The sequence below is a fragment of the Alosa alosa genome, chromosome 12 (genome assembly GCF_017589495.1).
Source record: "Alosa alosa isolate M-15738 ecotype Scorff River chromosome 12, AALO_Geno_1.1, whole genome shotgun sequence".
Taxonomy (NCBI): Eukaryota; Metazoa; Chordata; class Actinopteri; order Clupeiformes; family Clupeidae; genus Alosa; species Alosa alosa.
The window spans coordinates 10,273,280-10,285,053 of record NC_063200.1 but is presented as its reverse complement, the minus strand read 5'-3'; the positions used below and the strand labels follow the sequence as shown (position 1 = coordinate 10,285,053).

General features: G+C 46.0%; 1 protein-coding gene across 1 annotated transcript in view; it reads left to right on the top strand.

Moving 5' to 3' along the window:
• Positions 1-655: 655 nt before the first annotated feature.
• Positions 656-11,774, top strand: part of igsf9a (immunoglobulin superfamily, member 9a) — a gene marked incomplete at its 3' end in the record, with an annotated part of 37,898 nt that continues 26,779 nt past the window's right edge. Inside the window, exons 1-3 of the mRNA XM_048259333.1 lie at positions 656-988; positions 10,544-10,642; positions 11,152-11,340. Of these exons, the coding sequence (XP_048115290.1) occupies positions 10,579-10,642; positions 11,152-11,340 (253 nt within the window). The remainder of the gene's footprint in view (positions 989-10,543; positions 10,643-11,151; positions 11,341-11,774) is intronic.

Here is an 11,774-nt window from a genome sequence, read left to right as displayed (position 1 = left end):
ACTGACCCGAAAAATTCCACTCGACCTGAGTGTGATATGAGACCTTAATCTCGAGATTATCTGATATTATTATCATTAATTTAGTTGATAGTTTGCCATGGACTCTTAATCCCACGGATACTTTAAACAGGATCGGCGGATAAACAGGCAAAATCCAGGGTAAAGTACAGAGGGCGCGCTGGGCACCTGTAATAAAGAATCCAAAGGATTCCAAAACAACGCATCGCCGCAAACATATTCCAACAATCCGGATGGCACGTGACTCAGGTAATGTTCTAATGACTCAATTTTCATTGATCTAATTTTCCATATAATCAGGTAAATCGGTCTGCCTGTATCAGTTAACCCTCTTCCTATCAGGATTATGATCATGTTTTGTTTGGTTATATTAGGCTGTATTAAAATATGTTTTTCGGAAAGACTTCAAATTATATTTGAAAATGTTTTCATAGACAGCAAATGAACCTACCAAAAACACGCAGTTAAAACGATTGAACAAGCCATACTTAAATAGATGATTAGCCTGTGTATCATAACATAATGCAAAACTTTGTAACTTGAGGCTGCATCAAGAGTCGTCCGCGAGCGCGCGACACACACACGCACACACACACACACACGAGTGGGGGTAGGAGGAAGCAACAGAAGGTTTGTATGTGAGCTCCGGTCGAATGAGTGAGTCCGGTCCTAGAGAAGTGAAGTGAGAAGCTCGTAGCGAAAACTAAGGGCTGCGGACTGGGGCTTCTTTCAAGCATTACAAGTCCCCTTCACTAGTTTTGGAATACACATTACATCAAGGCTTAACATGTCAAGAGACTATTTGGATTTTCCTGTCTTCTATAGGCTCCGACCGGAGTGAGACTTTCGTGGATGTAATTTCTTATTGGAAACTTTGGAAACATTTCCGCTTGGATCTTGGATCAATCAATAAAGTCCAGAATCGACACCACGACGTAGAGAAGAAACTGACCCGGCCGATTTACAGGCGGTATGTTTGATAAATAAACATCTATTTGTCTGTTGTAATTGTTGTTGAGTTGAGTCAACATATTATTGATTGCATTCTAATTATTGAAAACGATTTTGTGAGGCTAAGCACCTGCTACATTTTCAGTCCAATAAGTTGATGTCCGTCTCTTCCGACCGGAGCGGCTATTTGAACGGGACAAAAATAACGAATTTACTGGAAACTTTGCATAGCCTAGTGCTGATTTTAGTTTGTTTTGTAGTACGAGAGAAGATGGAGAGAATGACTGCGTAGGCATAGTTAATTGTATTATGGTCGTTTACCCCCCAAGACCTGACAAAGTAAACAAAGTAGTGGTTTGGATATAGGTTCGCCGGCGCGATGGCAACGCATGTTGGTGTTAATGTTGCATGATGTTTCTTCTGAACCCATCTCTACAATCTGGACGTGACTGACTAAAGCAAAACGGGTTGAACAAACACAAATGGACTGCTTATTTCCCGTGTTACTTTAACCTCGCCTGTGGGGCTGCCTGAGTATACATGGTGTAGGGGCAGTGTTTGCTTAGCCTGTTGGTTCACTGCCCCCGGGGTCACTGCCTTGTCTCACCAAGCGAAGCAGCTTCTGTGACCCACTGGCGGAAAGGGCACGTGGTCCTCACCGTTTGGCGTTTTCCAACATACAGATGCAGCTTTTGGCTTCTTTTCATTTCCGTTCAAGAAAACTACACAGTGGACATTTATGTCTGAATTGAAATTTATATTGCGTTTATATTGATATTTAATTGAGATGTGTATTAGGCTATGTTTTTATTTTGACTACTTGATTGAACTGTGGGTGTGTGTGTGTGTGTGTAGAGTTAATAGTAGTAGGTGTATGTAATGTGAAAGTGTTGCCATGGAGGGTCAGTAATACTGCTAGCTCAGGGCACTGGGGGGTCTGTGGTGTTGGTTCTGTGGCTTCTCCAGGTCCTGTCTTTTACAAACCCGCTCTGATAAGCCCTGTTCAGATTAGGCCAGAGTGCGGCACTGTCCAAAAGCTGCTTAAAGGCTACTCATGGGTCCTGCCGGCAGCTTTTAGGGGGATCGGGCTCGACTTCTCCACTCTCCTGCCTAAAATTCCGTACCCTGGACAGGTTCCATTCCCTGCTAATCGTAATGCACAAAATCTCTTGATGTTTTTTTTTCAACTGTGAACTGCTCACTTATCAATGGCATCCCAATAGCACCATTAGAGCATGATGAGATCCTTTACAGGACTTGTTTGTCTACTCTGGTTCCTGTGCAAGGTTAGAGGCCCATGATAAATTTAGGTGTGTGTGTGTGTGTGTACATGGATTGGGTTGGGTACTTAGGAGGGTCTGCTTCCATTTCCTCTTTCCATTGCACCAAGCAGGATGATCCCTGATTAACAAAAGAGAAACATCATCCATACCCGACATCCACACATGGATAAACACACACACACACACACATGCACACACATTCACAGACACACTCGCGCACACACACTTACAGACACACACGTACACACACATACACACACACTCTCTCTCTCTACATCTCACTGTAGCTATGTACTGTATTTGTTAGTTAAGTTTGACTCCCTCTGAAGCTGAGTGTGTGAGCTCAGTGCAGAGCAGTGCCATATTGCTCCTGATGACGGGAGCCCTGACTCCTGATGGACGTGTCTGGGCCTGCTGGGGCCTCACCTGGCTGGCGGTGGCTTCATTAGGCCCCTAATTAGAGAGCACTTCCTCTCACATCCTTGTCGTCATTACTGGACTCTAATTATTCTACAGGTCCCATCCATGTTGTTATTACTGAACTCTAATTATTCTACAGGTCACTTCCATGTCATCATTATTGTTCATTACTTGCTCAGCACCATGCTATTATCCCGTATACCGGACCTCTTCCTATCTGATCTAGCCCACAGCCTGGGAGCGCAGTTTAAAGTTGAGTCTACTCTACACGCCTCTTATTCCAAACACCTCTGGTCAGCACTGGTGCTCAGTTGCTCTTCACAGGCCTTTAGCTGTCCATTCTGTGTGTATGCACTGAAATAATAAACTCTATACTCCACAAAATCTCTCCACACACAGTCCTGGCACTGCAAATGGGAAACAGGGTGGCTTGAAATGAGGCTGACATTATCTCAAACCTTTGCCAGAATCACCTTCCTACCCCACGCAGCATGGCGCTGTACTTAACCAGCAGAACTATCTGCCCTATTGCTATAGGAACTCTCTTACCCAGCAGAATTATAGCCATGGGAACTTTACTTACTCAGCAGAACTACCTGCCCTGTAGCTAGGAACTCTCTTAGCAAGCAGAACTACTAGCCCTATAGCTATAGGAACTCTCTTAGCAAGCAGAACTACATGTACCTGCCCTGTAGCTATATGAACTCTCTTACCCAGCAGAATTATAGCCATAGGAATTCTCTTAGCAAGCAGAACTACTAGCCCTATAGCTATAGGAACCCTCTTACCCAGCAGAACTACCAGCCCTATTGCCATAGGAACCATCTTACTCAGCAGAATTATAGCCATGGGAACTTTACTTACCCAACAGAACTACCTGCCCTATGGGCAAAGGATCTCTACTTACACAGCAAATTTGCTTGCCCTAAATCATGGGAAATCAACTTAGCAACACTACCTACTCTAAATCATGGGAACTCAACTTAGCAACACTACCTACTCTAAATCATGGGAACTCAACTTATGGGAACTCAACTTAGCAACACTACTCTAAATCATGGGAACTCAACTTAGCAACACTACTCTAAATCATTGGAACTCAACTTAGCAACACTACCTATACTCTAGATCATGGTAACTCAACTTAGCAACACTACCTACTCTAAATCATGGGAACTTTAATTACCCAGCAGAACTACCTGCCCCAAAGCGTGGGAGTTGTACTTACTTACCCAAGAGCAGGGGCGTAACGTTCCCGCCCCTCGTCCCAGCACAATGAGAGGGGATGGGACCAGTTTCAGGAAACACACATCTGCAGACAGCTCTGGTGTGTGTGCGCGCGTGTGTATGTGTGTTTGTGCGTGCGTGCATGCTTGCGTGTGTGTGTGTGTGTGTATATGTGTGTGTGGTTTGTGTGTGTGTTTGTGCGTGTGTGTGCGTGTGTGTGTGCGCATGCATCTGTGTGTGCGAATGCGTCTGTGTGCGCATGCGTCTGTGTGTGCGTATGCGTCTGTGTGTGCGTGTGTGCGCATGCGTATGTGTGTCTGTGTCTCTATTAGAATGTGTGAATGTATGTGAATGTATCTGTGATTGTGTGTGCGTGCATGTTAGAATGTGTGTGTGTGTGTGTGTGTGTGTGTATATAGGTACAGACATTACAGCATGGGTATATAGGTACAGACATTACAGCCTGGGTATATAGGTACAGACATTACAGCCTGGGTATATAGGTTAGCGTCTGCACTGTGTGTGTGTGTGTGTGTGTGTGTACTGTAGGTATGCTTGTGTGTGTGTGTGTATCCATGCTGTATTACAGCCTGGGTATATAGGTTAGCATCTGCACTGTGTGTGTGTGTATTCATGCTGTATTACAGCCATGTAGGTTAGCGCCTGCTGCCCGTCCGATCCCTGCGTCCATTTCTGTGATTAACAGACTCATCCTCTCATCAGCTCTGAGGATGATGACAGCCTCTCCGCCGCCCTGCACAGATAATGCAGGAACAGACCTCACCCTCGCCTGGCCCATATCTGAGCCTCGCCTGGCCCGCATCTGGGCCGTGTTTGGTTTGGATTTGCTCCAGGGTGCGCTCATGTGTTGGCAGGACTCAGGGGAGCTCATGGGTGCCATGCGTGCAATCTGCCTGGTCATTATTTGCTTGCTTAAGATGTGCCACCTGAGTTTGATTACTCAGAAGTGTGTGTGTGTGTGTGTGTGCGCGGGTGTGCACATGTGTATTTGTGTGTGTGTTTGTGTATGTGAACACACATGCATATGTGTGTGAGTGTGTGTATGTTTGTGTTTGTACGTGTGTGTTGTTCAGTTTGAGGACTCCACTGTGGAGTGTTGAATTTACCTTCAACCTTCAACTTTAGTTTTGTGTGTGTGTATGAGCATGTGTGTGTGAGCGTGTGTGTGTGTGTGTGAGCGTACACGCGCGTGTGTGTTTGTGTGTGTGTGTGTGTGTGGCCGTGTTAAAGGCGTGTTGTGTTTGTTCAGGTGGAGATGGGTCATCGTTGTGCTGTGCTGTGTGGTGTTGCGTTAGATTGAGAGCACCAGGGGAAAAAGCTTGTGAGGAGGTTACTATGGAGAGAGCACTCTAGTCTGTTTGTGGAGAGAGAGAGTGTGTGTGTGTGTGATGCTACTTTGTGTATTCTCTCTCTCTCTCTCATTTCATCTCTCTTTCTCACTTGTTCTCTCTCTTTTAAATCTCTCTTCTTTACCGTCAGTGTCTATCACTCTGCATCTCCTCCTCCTTCTCTTTATCTCTTCATCTCTCTCTTCTTTTCATCTCTCCATCCCTCTCTTCTCCGGCCTTTTTACTGTGTTTTATGGTTTTATTGTTTGAGTAGTTTACGGTTTTATGACCCTGTGTAAAGGGTAGCGCCCTTTATTATTAGTTACACTGGGCATGCTCATAAAGCCATTACCTCATCGCTGGGCCTCGGTTTCCCTGCCTCAGCTCCAATCTCCCCTAGACTCACACCAAACGCCTAGAGCTCCTGAACATCTCCCCTAAACTCACACCCAAACGCCTAGAGCTCCTGAACATCTCCCCTAAACTCACACCAAACGCCTAGAGCTCCTGAACATCTCCCCTAAACTCACACACAAACGCCTAGAAATCCAGGCCATCTCCCCTAAACTCACACCCAAACGCCTACAAATCCAGACCATCTCCCCAAAATTCCCGTTTGGCGCTGTTTAACACTAAGCTGTTTAGGAGAGACTGGCCCTTATTGTAATTGACATGTAATTCGTTTTGGATAAATGTTTCAGTCAGATGAATAAGTGTAAGTTTAAGATAAATGTGTCAGCCAGATGAATAAGTGTAAGTTTAAGATAAATGTGTCAGCCAGATGAATAATTGTAAGTTTAAGCATCCAAATACCTAGAGGGGCTGAGTCTAGGTCCTACCAGACCTTCACCCCAGACACTGTCCGAGAGGTGTTGTGTGTTCCTCTTCTAACTAATATAGACAGAGTAACACACACACACACAACACACACACACCAGAATACTATTAATTATGTGCTGCTGATCTCTGGTGATAAACAAAAATGAGAAGAAATTGTTGCACACTCTGGCTGGAATGGTATTTCATTTAATAATGTCTCGGTCACGATGCCTTCTTCAGATCCAATTTTGATCTCCTAACTAGACCATCTCCCTCAAACACAAACCAAAAAGTGCTGAGTCATGCTCTTATCAGACCATTTCCCCCAATACCAGACCCAGACATGCTGAGTCATCCTCATACCAGACCATCTTCTCTAAACACACACCCAAAAGCCCAGCAGGGCTGAGTTGCTCTCACCAGACCATCCCCCAGACACACACTCTCCAAGAGGTGCAGCTCAGACACACACTGCCCAAGAGATGCACCACAGACACACACTATCCAAGGAGGTGCACCACAGACACACACTGCCCAAAGAGATGCACCACAGACACACACTGCCCAAGAGATGCATGGCAGACACACACTGGGGTATTGTGTTCATCTGCCCCAAAACACACACCCAGAAGTGCTTGGATGTCCTCCTACAGACCATCTCCCCCAAACAATCTTCTAACTAATATAGACAGAGTAACACACACACACAACACACACACACCAGAATACTATTAATTATGTGCTGCTGATCTCTGGTGATAAACAAAAATGAGAAGAAATTGTTGCACACTCTGGCTGGAATGGTATTTCATTTAATAATGTCTCGGTCACGATGCCTTCTTCAGATCCAATTTTGATCTCCTAACTAGACCATCTCCCTCAAACACAAACCAAAAAGTGCTGAGTCATGCTCTTATCAGACCATTTCCCCCAATACCAGACCCAGACATGCTGAGTCATCCTCATACCAGACCATCTTCTCTAAACACACACCCAAAAGCCCAGCAGGGCTGAGTTGCTCTCGCACCAGACCATCCCCCCAGACACACACTCTCCAAGAGGTGCAGCTCAGACACACACTGCCCAAGAGATGCACCACAGACACACACTATCCAAGAGGTGCACCACAGACACACACTGCCCAAGAGATGCACCACAGACACACACTGCCCAAGAGATGCATGGCAGACACACACTGAGGTATTGTGTTCATCTGCCCCAAAACACACACCCAGAAGTGCTTAGATGTCCTCCTACCAGACCATCTCCCCCAAACAATCGGAGGGATTGAGTTATTCTCCCACTAGACCGTCTCTCACAAACACAAACCCAGAGGTGTTGAATTGTCCTCCTACTAAACCAAATCCCTCAAACACTCATCCAAACACCCAGAGGTGTTGAATTGAGTTTTTCTCCTACTACATCATCTCTTGTAAACACAAACCCAGAAGTGCTGAAACGTCCTCCTACCAAACACACACCCAAATACCCAGAGGTGCTGAGTCATCCTAGCAGACCATCTCCCCAGAGGTGCTCTGTTCCTCTCCAGCCACTACTCATTATGTCCCCTGCCACAGCTCCAAATCTTCCCCAAACACACTAACCCCCCAGGAGATGTGTGTTCTTCTCCTCCAAGACCATCTCCCCCAAACACTAACATCACAATGTTGTGTTCTCCTAGAGTCCATCTCCCCAAACACTAACGACACAATACTAGAGTCCATCTCCCCAAACACTAACGGCACAATGTTGTGTTCTCGTAGAATCCATCTCCCCAAACACTAACGGCACAATGCTGTGTTCTCCTCCGACACCATCTCCCCCAAACACTAACGTCACAATGATGTGTTCCCCTTCAAGACATCTCCCCCAAACACTAACGGCACAATGCTGTGTTCTTCGCCTAGGCTTTTATCTCCATATCTCTATCCACCACCCCCCCTCCTTTTTCTGTGGCTCAGACAATAGATCAACTGCTAGAGCAAGGGGCTAATGATATTAAGATCATGGGTTCGCTTCCCAATCAGCACTAATAGGCTACTAATGTAAACTGATATCCATGCTGGGTCAGGTTTCATAAAAGTGTCTGCTAAGTTATTTAATGAATCTAAATGTACTTCAGAGACACACCTTCCTACCATCACATAGTGTGCCTTCTCTTGACAGGGCATCACCGGACATATTAATTAGGCTAAGTACAAAGACTGCCTTTAGAACAAACAAGGAAGCTGCTGTTGTTTACGAGAATGTCACCGAAGACTTTGGACCTGAAAGCGCTCATCTCATAAATCTGACAGACGAGATGTCTGGCCTTATTTATCTTGTTTGTGTTGGGACATGACATGATTTCGTACGACGATGTTCCTCAGATTTCAGAGTTAGCTCAAACTTGTGTCTAGTGTTCAAGTATACAAGTGAGCATTGTATGTGTGTGTGTGTGTGTGTGTGTGTGTGTGTATGCATGCGTGCGTGCGTGTGTGTATGCGCTCAGTGGCCTTCCCTAGAACTTTTCCGCCAGCCTGTAAGACTAGTCTCCTCTGCTGCAGTGATTACCTCAGAGCGGTAAGAGGCTTTCGCCGTCTGCAGAGAAGCGCGCTTAATGCCAGCAGTGTGCAGTTGAGGAGCTCACACAGCCATGAGCTGTGTGTTAAATTTACCCATGACACACATGTTACACTGGACACATGCGCACACACACACACACACACACACACACACACACACACACACACACACACACCAATACACACCAATACACTCCTGGCCTTCAGCGGGAGTGTGGCAGTAAAGTCCAATAACCTGTTTCATGGGTTCAGAAACGGCAACAGGGAAACAAGGGAAAGAGTACAAAGATCACAGCAATGACATCAGATCCTAAAATGTGTTGTGCAGGTAAAAATGAAAGCACAAGGTAGAAAGGTCTGAAAAGTGCTATACATATGTATGGCAAGTGCTTTACATGCATGACAAGTGCTATACAGGTGTATCTGTATTATTAGTAGTGATAAAGTACAATACTTTAGAAACTATAGTATTGTGATATAGTGCTGGACGGGCGAGGACAGTTGTGTGGCGTTGCTCTGCCTCCTCCTGCTCTGTCACATAAAAGAATGCCAGTGTGTGTGTGTGTGTGTGTGTGTGTAAGCCTGATTAAGCTTCCTCTCTCTCCTCGATTACCCATGCACGAGATCAGCTTTCCATTGTATGCAATACCACTATATATGCTTTTCTCGTGCTGTAGCCTAGATTACAGTCTAATCCAACTATTCGTTAACATTAACAAGTATTAACATTAACAATACTGCATTTATTCAATCACATAGAAGGATGTTTTAGAAATAATGAATTGATTGCTATAAGTGCAGATCATCAATGTAGGTTAGTCATGTGGGACATTATGAACCCACTTTAATTGTTTTAGCATAGAAGGTTGCTGCAGACATTATGAGCTCTTGTTAGGTTGCTGCAGAGGTTATGAGCCCTTGTTAGGTTGCCTTAAGCTGGAGGGTGTCCTGCTCCCAGCACGGTCCAGCCAAACCTCACGTGCAGGTTCGCCTCACCCCTTCAAGCAGCTTAGAGACGCACCGTGAGCCTGTGACGCTCGTTCACTGCCATCTCTCTGACGTGTGTGTGCGTGTGTGTGTCTCAATGATCTCATTTGCACAACAGGGACAGTTGAAGAGGACTGTCCTGATCTTTGCTCTGCTTGCCTCCACTACTCCCCCGTCTAGGTGAACAAAACAAACTCATTTAACGTGACAAGAGACAGCTGAAGATCGAGCTTTGCTCGTCTGCTCCGCTAGTTTTCCAAACCCCTGTCAGAGTAAATAAACTCGTTTACACAGAGAGGAGCTGTCGCCTCAGATGGCTGTGCGTTTAGTCTCACTCGTGCTGAGCTTTAGGAGCCGTTCTGAGGCCCCATGCAGGGAGCCGAGCAGGGCCAAGTCTCGCTGGAGATCAGGGCACCATTTGGAGCCAGTGGGGGGTTTACACACATGCTTCTGCTGCTTGCTAGAGAAAACAAGGTGGTCAGATCTGTGTCTCTGGTAGCGCCGTCTTGGGGAAAGATTAGTTGTTCATGCATTGTGTGTGTGTTCAGCTGTTGTTTTCAGTTATGTTGTGTTTTTTTTTTTTTTTTGATGAGGCAGTGGTAGCGTAGTGGCTAAGGAGCCGGGCTAGCATGCAGTAGTGTGGTAGCGTAGTGACTAAGGAGCTGGGCTAGCATGCAGTAGTGTGGTAGCGTAGTGGCTAAGGAGCCAGGCTAGCATGCAGTAGTATGGTAGCGTAGTGGCTAAGGAGCCGGGCTAGCATGCAGTAGTATGGTAGCGTAGTGGCTAAGGAGCTGGGCTAGCATGCAGTAGTCTGAAAAGTAATGGGTTCAATTCCTGGCAAGGCACTTAACCCCGAGTTGCTCTGCTCTTTGTAGTTAAAGTGTTGTGTGTTGATGTTTAATGGTGTGTGTTTACCTGTGTGCAGGTGAGGAGATGTGTGTGGTCTTATGAGTAACAGCTATGGAACAGCTGAGGCTCCATCTCCTCTTGTTGACTGTGGCTGCATTCACACTCTGGCCCTTAGGTGAGTGTTCACACATACACACACACACACACACACACACACACACACACACACACACACACATATATATATATACACAGGCTATTCACTGAGTCAATGTATACCTCTCTCACACTGTCTTTTTAATTTCCATTATACACTGTTTGATAATTGTGCATGTGTCCAACTGTATCCATCTGTCGATATCTGTCTGCCTGTTGCTCTCTGTCTCTGTCTGTCTATCTCACTCTCCTCTCGTTTTGTCCTGTGTCTGTCTATCTCACTCTCCTCTTGTTTCGTCCTGTGTCTGTCTATCTATCTCACTCTCCTCCCGTTCCGTCCTGTGTCTGTCTATCTCACTCTCCTCCTGTTTTGTCCTGTCTCTGTCACTTTCTACTTGTTTTGTTTCTATCTTTCTTCACTGTACAGTACATCATGCATGTAAATGTCTCTCTGTAGGCTACACACCAGCTATGTTGCATATGACTGACGTTTGTGTGTGTGTGTGTGTTTTGCTCTGTTACATCTAGCCCGTGGTGCCGAGCCGTCGGTGCGTGCTAAAGAGGGCAGCGGGGCAGTGCTCAGGTGCAGCGTAGCGGGTGCGGATGTGGGCACTGCCAGCCCCAGGCACGTGGTGGAGTGGGTACGCGAGGACTTCGACATCCCCATCCTCATCAAGTTCGGGGCCTACGCCCCCCGAGTCCACCCCGACTACGAAGGTGAGCTGAGCTCGGTCCTATAGGACAGGAAGAGCCCTCATTTGATTTGGATGATGAGCTGAGCTCGGCCCTATAGGACAGGAAGAGCCCTCATTTGATTTGGATGATGAGCTGAGCTCGGTCCTATAGGACAGGAAGAGCCCTCATTTGATTTGGATGATGAGCAAAGTACAAAGTCTTAAAGAGGAACTCTGACCATTTTTCTACTCTACACTCTGGGGGCATCATTAAAATCATGCCCCCAGAGTGTAGCACTATAACTGCCCGAATTTGAGTGTTCAGACTAACAAGAGCTCATTTAAAAGCTAGGCTAAATCAATTTCATGCCACAATTACATCAATTGTATGCCACAATTACATGCCACAAAATAGCTATAGTTCCTGCCACAAGATAGCTATAGTTCCTGCCACAAGATAGCTATAGTTAGTTCCTG